Below are 24,296 nucleotides of genomic sequence, written 5' to 3' on the forward strand. Positions count from 1 at the left end.
GACTTGGCACACAATCTTCTTGTACTATTGTTTCAGGCTATGTCTTAATTTATATATTTTGAAAACAGCTTTTATGTAAATATTGTCTGTTGATATTTTATCTTTCTCCCTGTTTTGTGAAAAATATCTTTAGAAATAGTACATAAAGTATCATTAAGAATCACTATATTTTGAGAGAGACTAGAAATCATTTGAACGCAGGGCCTCAACTGCACCATTTTAAAGAAAGTGATCAACACAGTTTAAATTTTCATTAAGCTTCATATTTTGCATATGCAATAGTATTTAGTATTTGTAGTTAATTTTAAAGTTTCCCTTTGTATTTTGAAAGAAAAGAAAAAATAAAAAGAGCAACATTGATTTTCCTTCTTTTTTCTCTTAGCCCTTTAAGACTGAAGTGAAAAAAGGGCTGTCACCTTAGACACTTCACTCCATCGTAGTATCTTCTCTTTAAAATGAGAACTTGCATAAAATATTGAGTGTTTACATGATGAATTAAAAGAACCATGAAATTTTTATCACCAATAGTGTTTCTACATCAAAATATCTGATCTCATTACTTCAATACAATGGCTTGTATACGTATTTTGAAAGTCTTCAGAAAACAATTCCAGTCCTTCATTCTTTACTATTTCTTTGGGAATTAATTTTTGCATACCATCACCTAACAAATTTGCAAGCACTAGGTACTCTTAAAAATGCAACAAATTAATAAATGCAAAGTTACATAAATCTGCCTGACCATCAGCATCATGTTTTTAAGTATCATCACAGTTTCATTCTTGTAGAAAGATCTATTTGTACCCATATATTGTGGTTACCACCTCAACTTAGGATGGACTGAAGCTCGAGTTCCAAGAATAAAATATCTAACTTTCCACAAAAAGAACTAAAAATGTGTTTATGGGAGAAACATAGGTGAATATAAACAATCGGTAGGAGGGACTGTACTCATTAAAAAAACAGTAAGACAGGGGTAGTTAGAAAACTTTTAGTGAACAGTCGAGGTACCAAGCACCATAACCATTTCAGCTGGATCCTTCTAGAGTTCAAGTAAAGAGGCAGGTACTTAAATGTGTGCTTTATTTCGTCATAACACACACATCCACAACAGGATGCACAGGGCTGCTTTTCTTTCTCCAGTGTCTACAGAAGAAATCTAGAAAACTGGGTTAAACTGAACTCCTTGAGCAGTTTCATGATGTGAAGGTCCAATCACTGTGTTTGTTAAGTGAAATCTATATCTTATAAATCATCTTTCTGCAGTTAATAGAACAGATTTACAAGCACTTCTATGGGGATAGTTGTTGCAATAAAAAGGTTATTTCACTTGAGACACTGTCTTTGAATGGATATTGTCTACAGTTTCCAAATGGCACTGAAAATTTTCTTAATGGTTTACTGAGTTCAGTTTGGCCAAATTGAAAACAGTGAAGGTGCGTGTGAGTACCTAACAGAATTCCTTTCAATTAGGCAATTAGAAGAAATGTTCATTCCATCTTCCTGACCTCTAAAAATCCCTTAATCTTCACATTTCAGCTAAATATTGACCTAATTAGCTGTGAAATTTTCAAGGAAGGGATACTGGCTCACATCATTTATTCAGAGCTGTGTTTAAACACTAAACTCACTTCGGTCAGCTGAGCTTAACTTTCATCTGCTGGAGTCATGAAATAAAGCAGGAAGGACTGTTTATTATGTGCTGCCTGTGATGTGTCCAAGCTCCCTGCTTTCCAGCTGGCAAATGATGAGGATTACATACCAACCACACTAATGAAGGAAAGCAAATGACAATGAAGTAATCAATAGAGACAGCACAGGCATATGAATGGCTATTTATCCTGTTTCCTAATGCTCCAACCACATCCCCTCGAGTTAAATTTTCTCTTTATTATCCATCTGAAAGTCAGCAAATTAAAAAATGCATTTCCTACCCACCACCCAAGACCCTAAAGCAAAATGCACGCAGCCAAATCCATAAGCAGAAACAAAACCTGCAAGACTCCACTTTACCATCATAGGCTTTCAATGCTGCACATCACTTCAGTACTGCAGCTTCACATGAATCAATAGTGCAATGCTGCTTTAATTATCACTTGCTTCAGTATCCCCCCAGGCATCTCTTTTGCATCTCCTTTTTTTTGACAGGATCAATAAGCTTTCCACAGATTAAAAAACTGAAAACTCCAACAAATGGTCTTGTGGGGGTAAAAATGTAGCTAAAGCATTTCAGGAGTTACAAAACTATACTGCATATAATTGCAAAGTCACATTATTTCACATTTCCAAGCATCTTAAAAGAATGGTTGGTAGGGATAGCTGCTCTAATGGACGTGCCAACTTACTCTGAAGAACTCTTTGGTTGACCCTGAGTCCAGTGTCCCGTAAGCAATTTCGGTTTGTTTGGCAAGGTCTTCTGCACTCTCTATGGGGGAGACCATTCTCTCAACAGTCAAGAAAGCAGCGAGGTTAGCAGTGTAGGATGAAATAATGATGAGCGTGAAGAACCACCAGACACCTCCAACAATGCGACCTGAGAGGGATCTAAACATGAATAAGATAATGCACATTTTCCTGTCTCTTGAGCCACGAAAAGTGAGAGAGAGAGAGAGAGAGAGTGAAGGCGCCATTATTGCTGAACATTTGTCATTAAGCAACAATCAATGGGAGGAAGATCATTTGCATTTTAAATATTAATAGGTGCTTCTACTCTAGAAACTTAATGTCTACAGCATAGTCCACTGTACCAATGTGTATCACACATACACAGAAGTTTAAATCCTCTTGGACAGTAATCTCAGTGTTCCTATTATTTCAGGACATGCCTAAAAATAGGAAAAAAGTGTCAAAAGATACTGGGTTGGTAATCTCTTTTGGAGACAAAAGTAAAGCATGGTAGCTGAAAATCAGTAGCTTTCTCTGTTTCCTCTTTAAAAAAAATGCAAAAGGCTTTGCATATGGATTATGTTGGTTTTAGGATTAACATATTCCTGTCACCCAAACTTCTCAAAAATTCCACAAGCCACTGCAATCATTCATTGAATATTCACATTTTTCTTCTTTAGGAAACAAGAATTTTTTGATAGAAAAGATATTTCTGTTAAATAAAAACTTGTATTTTCCTTTTCAATACCTGCAATTTGATGAGAAGGTTGTTGAGGAGCAAGGCACATCCACTCTTAATTAGCACCAGTTTTATTACTAACTTCAATAATAGAAGGATTAGGCCAATGCTGAACATTCAAAATTTCACTGCAAATGGCTAAAATGAAGCCTTTAAGTTTGAAAGACTGGGTCATAATATTTAATTAAAAAGTTTTAGTTACTGCCCACTAACTTCATAAAATGTTGAGAAATTCAGGACTGCATGTATTACACTAATCATTTACTAGATTATCATATATTATAGGACTAATCATGTACTATAGAACTAAACATGTAGTAGATCTGAGGCATGTCCTCTGTTGCTGTAAAAGCAACACATAGTGGCTTCTCAGAAACAGTCAAATATTGTCTCTCACAGACAGCAGTATTTGTGAAGCAGCACTGTAGAACTTGAAACACAAGTGGGACATTTCTTGATGCAAGGCAGATATTCAGCACAACTGTGTGCATGCATTTCATGGTTGCAACACAATGGAACTAATCTAACAACAACACAGATCTTCAGAAGTCAACCCAGTGGAATTTCCCCTGTGTGAACCTGCTGTTTCTGACAGCTATTTGGGGTTTATGCACATTGACACTGGGAAAATAATAGTAATGACTGAAATTTCAAGTAGACTATCTGTTGCTCTTATCATGGCTATTAAAAAAAAAAAAGAAAAAAAAAAGAAAAAGAAAAGGTTGAAGAATGGACTTCAAAACACTGCCAGGAAAATTAATGAAAGAAGGTTTTATGCTTCAGTGTTGAAGACAAAATGCAAATGTAAAAAGATTTGACACAAACCTTGGGGAAATATCACATCCTTGTTGCATAAAGGCACCCAGGGAAAACCAGAGGCTGTTGAATATGCCAAACTCATTGGGAGGCTGGTCACTGGGTCCTTCTTTCCCATCCTCTGGTTCTTCTGTGTGCCACTCATACGGACTAAACCTGCTAACTAGGAACAGGACCACACTGACACCAATGTAGGCAAAGACTATGCACATCCAGATCTCATACGCCAAAGGGTCCAAGAAGGAAAACACTCCTGGTTTAGATTTCTGGGGCTTTTTGATCATAATGGATATCCCCAAACTCATAAAAGGCTTAGAAAAATCAATGACCTCTTCTCGTACCAAAGTGATGGTCAGAGGCGCAACAGCAATCTCTGCTTTCTATAAAGAAAAAAGAAATATAGATGTATAGATTAATTGATGTGTGCTTATACACTTGGTAAGCAGCTAATTCCAAAGGTATGTTATTAACATCAGCAGGACACCATGGCTTAAATGCTCTTTGTAGCATTTTTCTCTTTCTATCACACTGCATTTACTCAATATGATTTCAGTAAAACATACACATTGCAGGTTTTTATTTTACAGAATTATACAAATACTTAATTTTTCTGCAAATCTTATAGAGGTGAGCAGCAGTATAGGAAGATCATTTTGGGCATTAATTTAGATTTAAATAAAGGAATTCAAGAAAGAATGGCAAATGAGAATGACCTTATTGTCACTGAATGTATAGAGACTTTTTAATTGCTGTATTTTGGTAAGACATAACAATATTTTGAGGTAAAGCAGTTCATAGACTCAAAAAAGCTCCAAATGGCACGAGGCTGCTAAAGTGGTTAACTGTTGCTGTGATTTCACCAAACTGCACAGAGCTGTCTCAAGGGACATATAGCCTAATAAGATTGAATTAGATTTTAAACAGCAAAAAATGGCAAGTATACAGGAAATAGGTGTGCAAAATTATGAGCTGAAAGGATAAAATGTGTGCTGAATCCATTCCCACTAGGGTCAGGAATATTTTTAAAATGTATTTCTAACATGTTTTTTGGATGACGATGCCAATCTTGAATGAATCGTTATTGATGGCGGTGATCATGGCTGCTAACAATGATGTCTGTATGCACCACAAAATATTGGAGCTAAACTGATGCATTGCTCTTCTCTTTGGGGATGCTACACTACAGTAAGGTTTGTTCCTTGCCTTTTACACTAAAGCTGTCAGTGCAGCAGTGCTTCAGATGGGAATTGTGTGGGGACTTTGGGGCAAAGGATGCACCCCTGAGAGGGGAACAGATGCAAGAGCTGCTGAAGCCTGTGTCCTGCTCATCACCATAGTGCTGTGCCTAGGTACAGCCACAGAGCAGAGCCTGTGTTCTGTGACCAGTGTGGACTTCTATACAGCTTATGGGCTCAGGAGAGTAACTGCATTTTGTGAACACTTTGTGGTTTCAATGAGGTTAAAACATGCTGAAAAATAAGGATGTGCTCAAATAGTTTAATCCAGTGTTATGTAAATAGCTCGTGTGCCAAAGAAAATATTGAAAAGGAGCTTATTTGTCATGTTGCAGCTTTGAAACAGGTAAATGCATTTAAATTAATTTGTGGTTTCTATTTTATGTGCTAATTCATATCGAGCCATATAAGTTTTATTTTCAACCAATATTGGGTGGTTAAAAATTAAACTTATTTTGAGAGATTTGCAATTGTAAATAATTCAAAAGAATTGACTCATTCAATGGCTCAAAAATGCACATTTGTATTAAGATGGCTGTATATTAATCATCAGATTATATCTGTCATTCTGAAATAGCTGTGATGTAAACACTTTCCAAAATTTTATATAAAGATATTTCATTTTAAGCAGTCATCTGAAATCATAATTTTGCAAAGGTATCAGAAATTACGTCTGGTGCTAATGTCTCAGGTAAACATTATGATAACACTGCTAATTCTCTGAATTTTAATTTACATTTTGTTATACAAGGCATTTTTAAAAAATTTGGCTTCTTAATCCCTTGTGATTATCTAAATCAGGCTGAAACAGATGTTTTGTGAAAACAGCTATTCTTTGAGAAGGGTAACATGTCTAAAATACAAAAATATCAATATCAATATTTCAACTAGCCTGAAAATTAGAAAGTAAACTTAATTTCTGTAGTCTAAAGACTGCAGGATGGTTTGAGCTACCGGCTTTTCTGCATATTTTTTTTTTTCATCTTACTCATAAGTAGCTTTGCTCCAGAAGAATGGTTTCCTTCTTTAAAGTCAACATCTTTTGTATTTCTAAATTTTAATTATTGAGAATGTCTAATGTGGAGTCCTTTGATTAAGCAAAAGACTCATGGCAACTGTAATCTATTCCTGCCAATCCTCTCATCCTCTCTGTGTTTGTCATATAGTGGTATCTTCATTAACACAGTGTAAATGACAGACCTAGTCACTGGTCTTCAAAGGTATTGGCTAACAGGGTTTTTTTTTGTGTCTGCAGATTTCAACTGGGGTTAAAACAGATTCTTGGGGGTTGTAGTTTTCACAGTGTGAGCTGGAAAAGTGACTTCCCCAAGTGAGTGTGAATTGAGGAGGTTTTGAATACCTACTTAGTACACATTGCATATTATATGTGAAATACTGGAGAGGATGTATCATTCGAAATTTAAATGCTCAAATAGGGTATGCAGGACTTGAACATGATCAAAACTGCTGCCTACAGTACTTGAAGGAGTTAAAGAGGAGAAATAGGAACTTAACTTATTTTTTTACAATAGTGATCTAGTATCAGATAATTCATAATTTAGATAGATCTATTTTATGCCAAGAAATCTAAAAGGAAAATATATAGCTAGGTCATAATTAAATGACAAAAAACTGGAGAAACGACAGTGCCCCAGACTGATCATATTATTTTTGTATGACTACTGTGTGCCATGTAAAGCCTACATAAACTCTTTATTGCAAAAGCTAAATAATGCAAATAGCTGTGCATGATAATTATGTGCTTTGCCCAGTTAACATACACCATATAATTATGCATTTAAATGATTAACAATATAACTATGGTGCAAAAACAATTAATGATTTTGTTGCCATTGAAATCTGTTTTGACAAAGACTAATGATACTTCACAGTTAAATAACTGCGTCTGTAACAGCATTTCAATCAAGGCTCCACCATTACCAAGTACAGATGCATTCTGGATCCTTCCAATATTATAGAAAGAGACAAGATTAATTCTGATGGAGAGAGACATTTTCTTTTCCAGAATATATAATTATTATAATGTTGAGAATAAAATTTATGCTTGGTACACGTATTGTGAAGGTAGTAATGCTATCTGAGAAAAAATCATGCAGAAACAGATTTTAATCTCAGAAGCTCTTGGCTTCTGAGATTTCAAACAGAAATGAGTTGTGACCTTTTGTGTTAAGCAGTGAAAGAAAAGCATTCTGTGTCAGGAGAATGAATATTTAATTGGAGCTGACTGCTAGTGAATGTGGAAACACCTGTTACATGTGCTAAATGGCATTTCATTCCCAGCCAGCATTTCTTCTGTGAGCTAGATATCAAGGCAAACAGAATCCCCACAGACCACTACATGCATGTGGATTCATCGGGGACAAATGACCAAAATTTCCTCGTTGTTTTTAATAATGTGCTAAAATCAGAATATTCCCCCTGTGATATTCTGCACAATCTTAGCAAAACTGTACCCCACAGCATTTTTTATGATGTTTCCTCTGGGACATGATGGAAAAATCAGCCATGGGGTTCAGGAAATTACTACCCTGCTCTGTGCAGTACCTGAGTGTCCAGGTACCAGAACAACCTCTGGTGCGTACAAGTCTTAAAGGAACATGGGAAAAAATTTTCACATGTCCATTCTCAGTAGTAAGGATAGGGCCAAGGGGCTTTGGGGTATGATGGTAAGAGCAAGAGAGCAGAGGAATCTTCTGTGTTGTACAGAAAGAGTCCAATCTCACTGGCCAGAGCAAAACTGTCTGTTAATCCATTAACATGGCTGGGAATTAAAAGCTGTAAAATGTTTCCCAAACAGATCATCTCGTCAACTTGCTAATTCAGTTGCAAATTCCCTCCCAGTCCTGGCTGCAAATAAAAAGCCTTGCTTGAAATACAGCCAACTACTCAGACTATTTGTGTTTATGATTAGGGGATCTATCAGAGAAGATGAACATACTCTTCTTCTAGCAGAGCTTTGCAGCAAAGTCTCTGCCTGACTGATTTTTCTGTTTTCTCCTAGGCCTGGGAACCTGATGCTCTGTAAATTGTCTGGCAAGGACTCAAGGAATTTGCAGGGAGGATGCTCTTGATGGATTCCCTGTGGAAATCCTTAGCAGAAAACTTTGTAAGTAGCAGAAAGAACAATTTCCTTTAAAGCTACACATGTAGAAGTACACTAAGCATGCCTGGTGTAGCTCTTGGCCTTAAGGCCCAGCGGCACTGGACAGGCCGCGTCGCTGCCATCAGTCACCCGACCTCTCAACCTGCGTGGCCTCGTTCGAGCTGCTTGTAGGGAAAGGTGTCTGCTCTATCCCGGTGTCCAGCTGGGCTCAGGAATTGTTTTGGACAGTAATTATGGGCCAAAAATGTAGTGGAGACCATGCTTGAAATTTAGCAGATTAATCAGGCAAATTCTGAAGCGCAGGGACCTTCCCTGGTGCCACCGATACATCAGGATCGATACAGCCTCAGGTTGCCTTATGACAGTGGAGCAAATGTCCTGGGCAGCAGCTGACTTCAGTAAAAAAGCAGCTCCAAGAGCTTTGCTGCAGCTCATTCCCAGGGCCTAGTCCCAGAATTGCAAAGACTGTGGACATCCTAAACAGATAGCTGGAAAAAGCCTCCTCCTCACTCTTTTCCATTACAAAAAATGAAATGTTGACCTAGTATTCTGGGTTGGCCTTCTTCATGTGGGTAAATTGCAACAGGTTCCTCATGCCTGTGAACTGTACAGCTTTCAGCTCTGTTAAAAGCTGTAGGTGTTGGCACATCTGTGTGAGCTTCCTTACAACACTTTTTATTTCAGTCTAGTTCTAGGGCAATTTAGGATTGATGAGGCAAATTTTTTTAAGATAAAACAAGGGAAAGAATACCCCATACAAACAGAAAATGAAAGTGTAATATCAAGTTTCCTCTATAATTTTCAACTAGATGATAGGCCACTGAAACAGTACATAGGAACAAAAGAGATTTCTCCTAAATAGTAACATTTCTTGGATAATCGAAAAAGACATTCTAGTATGAAATATTGCTTGGCCATTGATGTCCATGGGTTCGCTCTTGCAATTAAAAGCCAGAAAAGGAATAACCTCCATACTTGATAAAATAATTCTGAAAAATCTTTATCTTTTACTATCTTAAGAATTGAGCTGCTTTCAAGACACTGAAGTAGATATACATGCTTGGTGACATTTGGTGTTTCTATTCTTTAAAGACAAAATTGAAGTTGGCTCCTTCACGAACTTCAAAGAACATGGAGAATTTTGGGAACCTGATATAACCTTTCCATGCCAATGGGGAAGGGAGATCACTGAAATTCTGGGGCAACATTTCCCACACTCCTACAGTACAGAGACTGTTTCATTCCGCAGAGTCCCTTGAACTGATGCTAATGGAGAATTTAGCAGCTATGCTAAACTAGCAGAAGGGAACTGAAATGGAGCTGCTACAAAAGCTACGAGGCCTTTGCAATGTATGGCCTGACCTGCCAATGGAATTGTGAAAATGGGGATGGTTCAACTGGTATGCAGGAATTTTTTATGAGGAGGTTGAGGCATGTTATGAATTCATGGGTGGAAATATTGACATCTGAGTAGTTTGAGGATTTTTTTTATTATTCCAACACTGAAATTAAAGATTTCTCTAAGAATTCTGAACTGTTCTCAGTGCAGATACTAGCAACTGTAGTCATCAGCAAGCTCAGCTCTGAGTTTTCCTACTTTTGGTAACACCAGATACTGAAAATATTTATTTAGGTCTGTTGGAGCTATTTTATTTTAAATATTGGAACTTTATGTGTCAACAGAATTGCTAACTATTATGGTATTCTGAAGAATCCTTCTCCAGAGCACTCTATAACATAATGTTCTCAGTTGTTAAACTTACCAGGTTTGATCTTAAATTTTATAATTGATGGTCATCTTAAAAGTCTGTCTTCATTGTGAATTGCCTAATTATGTACTTGTCTGTAGTGTTTAATATATATGTTTATATATATATGATTAATATATATGTTTAATATATATGATGGTGGATTTTTCATTTATCAAACTAGACCAAGAATCCCATCTTTTTAAAAAGATCTGTCCACCATTCCATGAAAATTAATTAATGAGTGATATTCTTCCCAACCAAGTTTTACGGTGTGTCAAGAATAGATGGTCTCTAACATTAATGAATTTTTAAGGGATATACAAACTATGGATGTTCTAATGTTTCAAGGTACTAATTGAATAAATTGTAGAATTTGGACGAAACTATTAAATTTTGAAAATAAGTGATAACTCACAGACCTGAAACAAGATGATGTTTCTTTTCTGTGACCCCAAGATTAAATAAAATGCACATATACTTCCTATTTTATGACTTATACTATGATAAATTAAATCCTGCTTCAAAAATTGGTATGCTTACCCCATAAACAAGTTCTCCCACCATCCCATTCCAGATTTTTGTCTCTGGATCCCTTGCTCCATATTTTCCATCAGGAACAATGGCAATTTTGTACTTGATACCAATATGTTTTGCAATTTCTGATGCCAGATCTACACAGTATCCTTCAAACTTGTCATTCCCTTCAAACGTATCATGGTTTTTCTTGAACATAACATATGGGGCTTCCTATAATGAAAGAAGTAGAACTGTAAAGGAGAAGTGTACCGAATATAGTCTGAAAAAAACCAAACATGTCATGAGCTGACTGAACAACACACAATTTATAAAAAGTTCATGGACAATATTAGCAGGTTTAAATTAAAATGTATGAACAGAAATCCTTCTGGCAAGATATACTCTTCACACTGATTTGGGTTATACATTTCACAAGAATTATCAACCGTACTTTGTTTAAAATGACAGGCCTTAGTGCAGTATATGCTAAATTTAAAGTATGAATAGAGGTTGGGCCTATACAGTGCAAAGGGCTGTGAGATCATGAAGTACAATGTAGACTTCTGACTTCAGTGAGTAAGCATATCCTCTAAACATAGTGGGGTGACTGCCTATGTAATTTCAGATACAGAGCCTGAGTGGCTTCATTTCTCGAGGTTTAGAATGTATAGCTCCTAAGAGGCTACATACATTTTACTGAGAACACAGAAATACACTCCAAGGAAATATGCATCTTTCCTTTAAAATAAAACAGTGCAGATTCTGCAAGGTTTTTTAGGATGAACTTCAGTGATATGCAAGGACAAGAATGTTATTAAGTTGACAGTGACTTTACATGTTGTATGAAAAAGAAGTACCAAATATTTGGGACAGTGAGTGCCATTGAGAACGAGTAAAACCTGTCTTGAAGAGCGGATCTTGTATTCCCTGTATTAACCATGCTATTACAATAGTGAACATTATGCAACTGGGATATCAAGGTAATTTTCTTATTAGCTCTATGTGAATTCAGACTTTAGAAATTATTAAGTAAAACTCTACTTTCTGATGGTATTTTAAATTACTTCACATAATTCATATTCAGAGCCAGTTCCAGATGAAATATTTGTCTAATATAAAAGGTAATTTAGGTCACCCTTTGTTTGAATTTACATCACAAAATACTGGCAACTTAAGTTTTCTCTGTGCTATCCCTGGAAAATGTTGGTCTTTTGACACTATCCTTGGTAGTATTCTGCCCCATTCCCATCTTTCCTACAGATATAATTAGTACAAGAATAAAAATAAATTTAAATATGTAGTGCAGCAATGCCTGCTCCTCTGAAACTACAAGAACATAATCTGTAAGCAACAACATTTTTTAACCTCTATTAGGTGTCTAACAAGGGAGGATAGGTGGTCCAATGAGTGCCTTTGCCTGTATGGAGTTTGAATTTTCAAAGGAAAACTGCAGAGTATTACCAGCAGCCTGCACTTTTTCTAGTATTCCTATCCCTACTTAAATCACGTTGATCTCAACCACTGGTCTTCTAGAGGGAGAGAGGGAGAAAAGCAGGGAGATCTTGACCTCTGCAGAAGTTCCTGATTTTTGGAAGTATTTTGGCCATGTGTATAAAATGTTCTTCCCCCACAAAGACTTTTTGTTCATATGAGAGGAAGAGCCAAAATCTGTGCCTTTCCACATATGTTATTGCCACAAAAAAGTTTAAAATAAACAGAGGTGAAAAAGATTCTGTCCTGTCTGTGATTTAGCCAACTGCTTGCTAGAAGGGCAACAAAGTCTGTCCACTGTCCTACATTTGTGAACTCTCCTTACAAGTTTCAGCTACATTGCTTGCTGTACCTCAAAAGCAATTTTGCTTTCCAAAGGCCAGAGTCAGTGGTTTCCAGCTCTTCTGATTCAGCCATAAATCTGCAGCCAAAGGCATGCAACTAGAGTCACACCAGGAGATAATTCTGGCGATGGACTCAAAGACAGGCACAGTGTATGCCAGATCAGCTTACTCCTTCCTCCAAAACCCAGACACTGTGCTTCTGCCTGCACCCCACCACTGGCAGGGCTGCTGCAAAAAAAGCATTTTAACTGTTTTTGCACAGCAAAGCCAAGTGGCAGATGCCTCAAGTTTTCTGTTAAAGTGCATTTCAGTCCTCCGAGCCAGGAGTTGTGTGAGGGAACACTGAGAAGGGAAGCGGAGTGGCTCAGTTCTGTCCTTGGTAGGTACACCAACCATGCAGTTGAGAGACCACTAAGACCTGACAGGGATCTGTTGGGTACCTGGAGGAACTGCATTGGTTCTCTTCCCCATCCACCTCCCTTTCTTACACTGATCTCACTGATTTAGAGCAAAACAGAGCAGAGAGCGTTTTTCATAATGCAATTAGCTTACAGAGTAAGGTAGCATGCCTTGCTGTGACTGCTTTCAAAGAAGCAGCAACTGAGTATGATCTGCCAGTGTGGAATGGCACAATTAAAGATAACAGCAACACCTACTATCATTTGCTTACTATGTTGATTTTTCCCTCCTAAACTATTTTATTCTTTAATTCTTGTGCCTACTTTACCTGCCAAGTAATCAGATATCTATTTTCAAGATAGAATTTAATGGGGGAATGTGGGTGGGACTGCATGTGAGTATCTTATAAAGATTTTTTTAAAAAGAAAGAAATCAAATGGTAGCCCTAGTTTTAAATCCTGTCCATTTCAGACTTTGAGGGTGTCTCAAATTGATGAGGTGTTCAGTTGTTATAATAAAAAGACACTGCAAGGCACCTTTTGCTAACAAGTAACTTACACGGATAAACTTTCAAGGTCACACTGTGAAGTCATGAAATACCTGAATTGATCAATAGCATGTACTTAGCCATATCTTGATGCTCTTTTCTATCTGTGGCACTGAAAAAGACCTTTTTCTTTTGTATGATTCCTTGCAATAGTATTTTCAAAGTTAGTAGTAATGGTGTAATCATGGTAGTCTAAAAATGCAAGGGCTGCAAGTCATCTGTGGAGAGGTGTTATCTTCTTTTAAATCAGCTGAAATAGCTGAAAACATAGGCCTACTTTTTAATTGTTTCCAGTTTTAGCATCTTGTCTAATAGAAAGATTATCTCTGCCCACCATCTTTGTGCTTACTATATTTTTGGACTATGAGCTTTTAACCTACTGATATAAAGCACACCTCTGACTTATTGATGAATGAGGTTTTATATTGCAATATTTGCAAGATTTCAGCTGCTTAAGAATGTTCTATGGAGTACTGAATCAAGGAAAAGTCCACATTGAAATGACCAATGACTAGCACGGAACAGATATTTGAAATGGTGCAAGCTTTACTTATATAATTCACAATTTCATAACAATACTTAACATTTGCAAATACAAGTTGATGTCTGCAACAATTACCTTTATAGATGTAAACAGATCATTCCACCACATTGCCACAAATTCATGTGTACAGTTAAATGCTCACAACTGATGATTCATACTATAAGGGAAGTCGGACAAAGTAACTAACCCAAATAACAAACAGATTTAAACTTGGTTCTCCTATTCCAAAGTGGATTTCAAAATATTCACCATTGCAAAAATAATTTGTAAAAGTGGCAGATATCTGTGCAAGGAAATTTCTAATTTTTAGAACAGGCGTGGGACACATTATCACACTTTATTCTGAAAGAAACTTCTGTAAATGTCAATGGAAGGTTTTTTTGGTAAGTTTTTTTTCTTTTACTTTTTTTTCTTCTGAATAAAGTGTCCAGGATTCGGTTTGAAGTCTTTATTATTTTCATGCAACAAACTTCATTTTTTTCTCCACACTACTGAGGAATTTAATTAATAAAGTTTCTAATGAAAAAATATCTTTCTATTATGCGAAAAAAGCCTATAATTAGAATTTCTGAGGTAAGACTCTATCACGAGTATCAGTCAAAACAGTGATGGTGATTCTCAGTCACCTAATGAAAGTTGCCTATCATCTTAGATGCCCTAAGGTGACCTGCTTGACCCCAAGGTGCTGTTCTGCAGGTGCTTTGTGCTTGCATGTTACAGATAGGTCTGATACCCTCAGTATAAGGCATCCACCTATAGGCCACTGAATCAATTTCAAAATTTTTGCGGAATTACAATCTTGGGGAAAAACTCATCCCACATGCCTGGAAAAGTGCATACACCAGCTAAAACATCCAGAAGAAGAGGTCACATATACAGCATGAGACAGGCAAGGGTGATCCTTCCAGTGTAAGAAATGGGGGACAGGCTGTGCATCCTAGAGCATCTTGAATGTCACTGAATGCAACTGAATCAATACCCTTTGTAAAGCCATCCACATCTAGGTGACTTGGCTGTGAACTGAATCCTGCCCTTGGAACTTAATCTGCCAACACCAAGGATATCTCATTCAAATATTGACCTGTAAGCACAATGCAGATGCAGCTCACCGTCAAGCTTTGGTTTTACAGGAATTTTGTGATTTTTAAGTTTTGCAGTCTCAGAGTTAAGTGCAGAGTTGGCCCTATCATGAAATGTATTGAGAGTTTGGATTAGTCTTCTGAGCCAACTTCCCTAGATTCTTCCTCAACAAGTTGGGACCATATTTCTGAACCTGCAGAATTGGAGATGATCATTCTCCTTAGCTAGAGAAGTCCCTTGCTTTACCCTAGTGTTAGAGCAGGGCTGCAAAGAGCATCCCTTCTCCAGTCATGCAATGAGCCTACTGTGCATTTGGAGGTGTTACCATCCCACCCCAAAGGGAATGCCTCTGCACAGGTAAGAAATGTGTCCTTTCCAGAGTGCAGGAGGCTGTGCATCACATGAGGTGCAGAATAGGAGCTATAAATTGCAGTTGGTAAAGAACATCATCTGCCCCCTGCTGCCTCCTCTCTCTGGGCTGCTACTGCACCACACAGCTAATGGGGATAGGCTAAGAGCCTAAACCAAATTTGTAAAATAACTTCTACGTGCTCTCACTGTGTTACAAACGAAGAAAACATTTTGCCAAGTAGAAAACACTATACTAAGTTCTTTGGGTGCAGAGCTGATCATTATAATGCAGTTTCTATGCAACAGGCATACAGCCACACTACAGCAAAGTAAGCATAGACACATAAAAGCTGAAGAAACAGAGGACAAATCAACTTGTGCTATTTGGCTTTAGGCAAAAATTAAAGCGAGCCATGCTGAAAACCTGTAAGCTTTTCCTATGCTGCCATGACATCTGTCTTTGAAGACTGAAAAGTCTGACAGCACTGCTTGCAGAGGCTTTTCAGTTTAATGTTGGAAACTATGCATGCAACCAAAATTAAATGTGTCATCTACAATGGTTCAACTTCCCTTCAACATGAAGAGGGCAATGAAGAGGTGAAAAAGTCTCTGTGGCATTTGCAACATAACAAAGAAGAGAAAAATAACAGGAGTCTGAAAGTTATTGTAGTTAAATATTTCTTTTCTTTGTGTGTGTGATCTTGCAGATGCTAAATACATTGTCCTAGCAAGCCAATATTAAGAATCATGGTTCTATTCTGCCTTCAGCATCATGTGTGCAGCTCCCAGAGCAGTACATGGGAGATGAGCATGATAAGGCAGAATTCACCATATATTCTTATTCAAACCAAATTCCAATATATTTCTCTTGCACTGTGATTTTGAAACATGGAAAGGGGACATTTTTTGGTCAAGAAGCTATGCTGCTTTCAATTAATTGCATTTATCCAAAAATGACATGCTGCATTAAGACAGGGCATGCTTTGGAATACTAATTCAGCTTTTTGGTTTTGCAAACGATCCCATCAGTCCCTTCAATACAGGGATTGGAAAAGTTCTTTTGAAGATAACATTTATTACGCACATCAAAATGCTTCAATGCAAACAGGACAGGCAAGATAACACATTTTAAAAGCTTTCTTGTTTTCCTTTTTTTTTCCTTTCTGGTGAACAGAAACCTTTTCTATTACTTTTCCTTATTATATTTTACTCGCTTCTCCTAAGCTTGGAGCTATTTATGGAAATTACAGTATTCATGTGTGAGAGCTTCAGTCAAAGGTATCAGGATTGGTTTGAGAGGAAAATTTCGACTGAAAGCTTGTAATTCACATCGTTCTCTTCTCAGCTTGGCAAAGTTGAAGGTTAACATCATCTGTTCTAGACATTTCAGATTAGTCACAGAACTTTTCTTGGTGGTTCAGTGCCTGGTCATCCAGTCAGAGGAACAGTAATCCATATGGAAAACTTAGCTCAATGTTACTAGACTGGTGGTTAATACTTGAGCCTTAGTTAGGAATGTTCGCAGCATCTTGGGACTCTTTTCTTCCTTGATCAATTTCTTAAAATAGGATTCTTCATCAGAGGCTGAAAAGAGGAGGACTGTACTGAAGTATATTTTTTTCCATCATCGAGTCTTTTTTTTTTTTTTTTTTTTTTTTTTTTTAGGAAAAAGATACATATATTTAAAATTTCCCATGCAAAAATAAAATTAAAAGTTACACAATTTGGTTAGGAGTTATATTCTGAATTCCTGTATGGTAGTTTGGTTGTTTTGTATCCTGGAATGACAACCTTCAACGGGAGATTTGTTAAGACATAATTAACGCATAAGTGCTGATACAGACTGCTGAAAATCTGGTAATTAACTGTATTTTTAGATAGAACATTGCTTGATGCTTTCCTTTGGATTACTTTAAACTCTGTATGGAGTTAGAAAAAATTATTTTTTTAACACCTACAGAATATTCCTTCCCATTTGAGACACAGTTTATTGGGTTAACATGTCTTGTCTAAATGAGGCAGGTGAAAAGGGCAGTGAACTGAGATGTAAAATCTTAAAAGTGGTCACGTAAAGGTCACCCTTTGCCAGTTGGCTTTGATAAACATCAGCTATAAAGGGCAAGTCTGACTTCAGAGGAAAAAAAAAGTTAAATATTTTTTTTTTAAATACAGATTTGTAAGAAACAATTGTTTTGAAAAATCGTGAATTAAAAATGTAAATTAATCAAGCAACTCATTCTCCTATGCAACCACTCTTTAAAAACATAATAATCCTGCAAAATCAAATTCCAAATCTATATTGGTTTTATTAAAATGGAAATTTTACTGAAATGCTGAATGAACATTAAGAATGCATCTACTAAATTCATGTTTTCATCCACAATTAAGAATAGATAATCCAGTTTTGACTGGTTGACTGAACCATACCACTTAAGAGCTTTAGCTTTTACCAAAGTCAATTATTGAGTTTATAATTTACCAAGAAAAAGGGACACTGGTATTACAGTAATCTCATTTTATACCCTCTGTTCTATTCTGTCATTTAAAGGTTTTGGGTTTTTCTTTTCTTCCACTGTTCTGTGAGTCAAGATTTATCAATTAGAGGTTGTAAGAACTCATATCTCTGAGACTTACTTTAGCAAAAAATGGAAAAGACTGAATTAAAGAAAAAGTTACCACAACTCAATTTTTAAAACCTGATTTCAAGTGAATCATTATATCAAATGCATACCAAAAAAAAAAAAAAATCTGTGCAGACATGACAGTCAGTATAATTAAGATATATGGCTCTCATCCTCCCACCAACCTAGGAACTGGCAGACTAAATTAGATCATAACTAGAAATGAGATTGTGTCACACACCAGTATAAGCATTAAAAAAAAGAAACACCTTACCAAAATTGTAGTGACAACTACTGTTCTATTCTCAATGGCTGCAGTGTCATTTCCAAGTGTAGGTTCATGCTGAATCAAAACTAATTTATCCATGTCATTCCAGTAACCAACCTGCAAAATAAAATGTACATAATTTGCAGTAAGGTCTACATTCTGCACAACAACAAATATAAACTCCTGTAAGAATAAGAGTGATCCAAAGATGGTTTTGTCCAAAGGAAGTGCTGTCTGGTTAGATATGGGAGTATGCATCTGTCACTTTGGGTGTATCCCCTTGCACCCCTGCTGCACAGAGACAGACCTGCTACCACCTCCACTTCTCTTGTCCTGAATGACCTGAGCTACTTACTTCAACCAGAGACATAAGGTAAACCCCATTTTCATTACCTTGAAGCCTTCCTGGGGCATAAATGAGATATAAGAATTTTTTCTACCCACAAGAATATTTTTGTTTGTTAGTCCTCCAGATCTTTTGGTTTTAGACAGAGGAATGAAAGACATCTGGATGACAGTTTTGCAATCCCACGGCTGATCTCAATTCCTTGCTCCATCATGGGCTTCCCAGGAGACCCCAGCTCTGGGATTTATACCAGGCTTGTTCCACTTAACTGCTAGCACTGACCTTTTATTTCCTACATTAGAAATCCTGTTATTTGAGCTTTTTTAACACTCACAGGACAGACAGTACCAGCAGGCAGTGACTCAGCTCATGCAGGATAAGCATCCCTCCTAGAAAGGTGCTTGCTTTTCCCACTGACTGCAAAGCACGGTGAGACTGAATCCTTCCTAAATATATCTCTGGGAAGCGCCTACAGGGAGGTGGAACAAATTGGGTTTTTCTCTCCTTGGCTGCATTTAGGCTGCCATAACCCTTCCCTGAGCGGCTTTAAGGTAAAACAGCTGCCCTTGTTCATTGCTGGCAATGAATTCTCTAGAGTCAGATTTTAATCAGCTGTCCTTGTAATCCCATGGAAGAAAATCCCCAATCCTATTCTTTCCCCCTTCTTGCCCATTCTCTTTTCTACAGATAGATCATGGCTGTCTGTGCATCCACTGACAAGGCTGCTGGGGCTTTTTTCCTGACCCAGCACTGACAGCTCCATGTCAAATGGACAACATGAACACAAACCTGTCAGTAGCACAGTGTTCAAATTCCACCTCAAGGGGCTCCCCTGCTAGCTGAGAACTTAATGAATTGGGAAGCTGATCTTTTTGCCTAGCATGATTTAACAGACAGATGATCTAAAAGGTTTCTACCAAAAAGATGCAATTGAAGCAGGCACGGCTCAGTTTCTGGGAGCACCTGGGGACAAGTCAGCAGCAACTGCCCCTTGCTCCCTTCCTTGATGAATTAGGAGTTCAGGAGACCAAGAGTTGGAAGAGAGGAATGCCTTGTTTATCTTACTAGAAAAAGAACAGGATTTTAATGGAAAGTGGGCTCGAGGTAGAACTTCAATGTGAAGCAAACATGCACAAACTATATATACAAAAGTTCTGGTATATTTAGTTGAAATGTTCCTTTTCTTTTTGAGATTTCTCTTACAGTACTGGAGCCTTGATTTAGGTGTCTGCAGCTAACAGGAAGTGTCAGCAGTGCTGATATAGTGAGGAGGAAGGTTTTCTTCCTGGTAGTATGCATTTCTAACAAATATTCTTTTTCAGCCAGACAGCCAAACAGCCACAGATAAAATTGATTATTGAAAATGTGAAGTTCTTGTCAAAAAAATGTGACTAGCTAAAGGCAAAATATGTACACCAAAATCTGGCAGTGTGGGGAATTATTATGATAGTGAATGATGATTTTTCATTGTGCAATTCTTCACTGCTATAAAGTTCAGAAGGAAAGCAGTAAATTAATGATATACTGTGCTACAGAAGTAAGTGCCATATGAAAATTCAGACAGAGATAAACGCATTATTTGAGAAATGACAGGCATCTTTTAAAGGAATTTTAGCTTTTGTGCATTGGCGTGAGCTTGTATGTAATTCGGTGCTAACCTGCACTAAAGTAACTCTGAAACTAGATTACTGAATAAATATGAAAGATATGTCATGACACTTGTATAAAAGTATAGAGATACACAGTCACTCTGAGAGCACTAAATAACAGTATGCTTTCCCATAAATACCTCATCTTCACAAGGAAAAAAAATTCTCAAAGTACAGGATTGAATTTAGCTATAAAAAATACCTCCAATTCTATTTGGGTCACAATTGAACTTCATAGTTCAGTTGCATCCACTTATACAGAGGCTGAATTTATCTTTTAGGGAAAAAATACTGCAAAAATATTGGCCTCAAAGTAAATTTGCCATAATGGTTTGGATTTGAATGAACAGTGTCCTTTCTGAAGGCCTGTGCACCTTGTAGTAACCACTGAAGTAATCCTGTTGGAGCTCACAAGCCACTGAGAGCAAGAAAATACGGAAACATTTTGATAACTAATTTTCATGTTGCCAAGTTGGAATTCAGAATCCAAATCTTAGACTGTCTAATGCATGCAATGTAATGTATATACTTTGTCTACTTTTTATTTTCCATTTTTTTTTTCATTTTATTACCTACATTAGACTTCCAGAGGTCCCTTATCATTCACAAATGACTTCCAGAGGTTTCTTATCATTCACCATGCATCCTATCATGGTGAATGACACAATTCCAGAATTATTGAGCAGGGAAGGGACCTCTGAAAGTCACTTGGTCATACCCCTTTGTTCAGCCTAAAGCCAGTTGCCCAGGATTGTGTCAGGATGGCTTCTTAATGTCTCCAAGGATGAAGACTTCACAACCTCCCTGCACAACCTGTGGCAGTGCTTGGTCACTCTCAGAGCATGAAAAAGTATTTCCTAATGTTCAGAAGGAACCTCCTGTGTTTCAGTTTGTGCTCATCGGCCCTGGTCCAGTGCCTGGGCACCAGTGTAAAGCCTGTATGACTTGATCACAACTCTTCAGTCACAGGAGCCGTTCCATTACATCTCTGTGATCCTTGTCCTCCCACCCTTTCCCCTCACCAGCAGGTTTTGTTACTGCTCTGCAGAGAAGAAACAAGTAAGAAGTGATGCATAAATGAAACTAATGTGAGCATAGGCTAATATTTCCTGTTTTACTAAACCATGTGGAAGTCTGCCTCTGTCTAGCTGTGCCATTTTTTAATGGTCTCTTCACATATTTAAAGCTGTGGGCAACAAAAATCACTTTTCTAAAGATTAGATCCATGCATTACTCTGACTGGAAAGGCAGCTGGGTGACTCATAAGTCATGTTATGTTGGACATGAGAAGAAGACGTTAATAGTGAAGGCCTCTTAGTTCAATTAAGTACAGTCATTTCTCACATATTATATAGGATTTGTCAGGCTGGACTACAGAACTGGTCCAATGATCACATATAAAGCACTATCCAATACATGAGAAACAAATTCTTGTGTGTAGCCAGATCTGTCAAAGCTGTTATGACTTGTTATGTCAAATACAGGTAAAGACTTAGGAGTAGCAGAGAGGCATGACTGAAAGGTAAGAAAAGCTCCTTGGGCCTCTAGCACAGCTCAGACATAGCTCCTCTGTTTGCAATCACCCTCCTCTTAAACTGGATGCAAGAAGAGAGGAAGGAGACATCCCTGCAGTTGTGCCAGACTGACACCTCTCCCGTAACAGGTGACAAAGCTTGAAACATCAACCCTTTACAAAAGTTTGCTGACAAGTAAATTCCCTAACGAGTTACTGAAGTTGTGACCTAATTAAACACATCTATTTGCACCTTGTCTTTCCTCCAGTACAAGAGGGAACAGGGGATGGAAAGGGCATAATTCACTGTTTCCTCCAGTGTACCCTAACCACCCATATATTTTCCTGGCTGGCAATGGTGTGGCACGGAGACTGGAAGGAAGCAGGGCTGGTAGCAAGATCAGACACATTTTTTGGCACAAGACAGCAGACTTCCCAAGAGAGGAAAGACAAACTCACCTTTCCCAATTTATCCTTCAGCCACCCGTGACACTTTCAAAAGACAACTGCACCAACAGGCCTTATATGCAGGCACATGCCTTGCTTTGGTCTGCGGCTCTACGCTGTGATATAGTGATATAATTTTTACATCCAAATGTGTAATTCTGCTCTGGGTCTGCAGTTTAGCACTCTGCCTCCTCAGCTCTGTGGCAGGTAAACGTCTCCAGGGACACACAGTTCACCTGGTAGTATTTACTTTGTCACCTCTGGCCAACAGCAGAGGACTACTTAACTCAATTTTGATTGCTTTGGCCCTACTCAAGCAGCCATGAGTACCCTATTCATCATCACCTCCCCCCTTTTCTTGTTGTGATGACCTCATAAGCAAAATAGATCAAAATGACTCAAAAGAAAAAGAGAAAATCCTTGAGCTTGAGTACGTTTTCTGCTTTTATTTGTTTTACTCTGTGATAAATGGACAAATTTCAGCACAGAAGAGAAAGGATCAACAAAGTACCCAAGCTTATATTTTCAAAGTGATTGGGCTGAGTGATAATGAGCATTCAGTCATGAAGGATCTGCTTAGACATGTATTAATGTGCATTTGCTTGCAAGCAACCAAGCCAATCAAGCACACATGATTAGATACTGCAATAAATTTCAGAAAATGCAAGTATTCAGGTCATTCTCTCTTCCTCCTCTCTCCTCTTCTATCCTTTCACCCTTAAAAGCCCAGTGTTAGTTACAGCCTATGGTTCATGTTTGCACAGAATGTACAAATCAACTTGCTTAAAAATGCAAGTAATTTTCAAGACAGAAATCTTGGGATAAGATACAAGAAATATCTACTATTCAGAATTCTGACCATTTGCACCCAGCAGCCTAGCAACATGTCATCCAACTGATATTCATTAGTATGCTTGACTGACTGACATCCCACCAGTCCAAGATGCACACTTGTTTTTGTGTTCCCCAATCTGAGGCACTGAATCATAGCATCTAGTAGAAAATGCAGGTAAAACCTGCTTTCACCAGAAGTATCCATGTACTCAGTGTATTATACCTATTCCAGATGCAGAGTCCACTTTAATGTAAGTCTGCATAACTATTTCATCATACACAACTCATTTATATGGTATGAGGATAGCAATGTCAGCACATACCTTCCGAGGGCCAGTATTTTTCAGCTCAAAGACATCCATGGTGTAGTTGACCCTGCGACCGTAGTGGTCGAACTGAACATTTCCAGTCAAACCTTGTATTCGAACCTACAAATAGAAGAAAAACCATTGTGAAGATCCAGTCTTACGCTTTTTACTTCAAATGTCACAGAGCAGTACAAGTTATCCTGGCTACATCCTTAGATTGCCATAAGAACCCTACTGTAGAACAGTTCAAAGAAATAAAGTTGGCTGCTTTCTTTATATTTGTTTTTCCTGTCAAACCATGCTCAAAACAGGCTTAGATATGTCAGTATCTAACTGCTAACAAAGACACAAAGTGGACCTTCCCTTCCTTCATGCTGCGCAGAAGGAAGCATGAAGGACCTTCCAGCTGCAGGTTCTAAAGAGAAATACATTTTTTACTATTCTCATCACTCCTGGGGTCATATGTAAAAACCTAAAGGAAGTCTGGCCTGAGCTCGCATGTCTTTTTAGCTCCCACTCCCACTTGACAACAACCTTAGCCCCAGCAAAGCAGCTTACTATCAGGGGAGATAATACAGGGCTGATATGGATAGAGCTTGAAAAGGGTGTTTTCAAAGCATTAGAATGAAGAAGGCCAGTTGTGAAGCCTTAAAATTGGCTGTGGCAGTTTCCCACCACCAGTGCCTCAGCTGAAACCAGAACACTTCTTTCTTCCAGCACTTAATTGTGTCGCTGAAGGACACCCAAGCAGTGGTCCTTGTCCCAAAGAAGTCGTGGCCATATTGCTGATGGCTTTGATTTTACCAGGATCTGGCCATGAAAACCTCTCTGGCAGAATTTGAAGTCTCATGCTGTCTGCCTGAACACAGAAGCCTGACTTAATGTTTCTCTCAATTGTTACAGATCTGTGCATCTGCACAGAATATGTGAAGCATACAAAATGCTTTATTTCTCTCCCTAAGAGTCAGGATGTGGCTTGAAATCACTT

General features: G+C 37.8%; 1 protein-coding gene across 6 annotated transcripts in view; it reads right to left on the bottom strand.

Moving 5' to 3' along the window:
* Nucleotides 1–24,296, bottom strand: part of GRIA4 (glutamate ionotropic receptor AMPA type subunit 4) — a 215,848-nt gene that overhangs the window by 45,833 nt on the left and 145,719 nt on the right. For 5 of the 6 annotated variants that reach the window (XM_058019238.1, XM_058019234.1, XM_058019237.1 and 2 more), the window contains exons 8-12: nt 23,324–23,428; nt 18,218–18,328; nt 10,591–10,797; nt 3,950–4,320; nt 2,346–2,544 (exon numbers count right to left, since the gene is read on the bottom strand). In XM_058019238.1, the coding sequence (XP_057875221.1) occupies nt 2,346–2,544; nt 3,950–4,320; nt 10,591–10,797; nt 18,218–18,328; nt 23,324–23,428 (993 nt within the window). Of the gene's footprint in view, nt 1–2,345; nt 2,545–3,949; nt 4,321–10,590; nt 10,798–13,873; nt 16,907–18,217; nt 18,329–23,323; nt 23,429–24,296 lie in introns of those variants that run through there. The other variant, XM_058019239.1, reaches the window with a different exon arrangement.

Source organism: Melospiza georgiana, chromosome 2 (genome assembly GCF_028018845.1).
Source record: "Melospiza georgiana isolate bMelGeo1 chromosome 2, bMelGeo1.pri, whole genome shotgun sequence".
In the NCBI taxonomy this organism is placed as follows: Eukaryota; Metazoa; Chordata; class Aves; order Passeriformes; family Passerellidae; genus Melospiza; species Melospiza georgiana.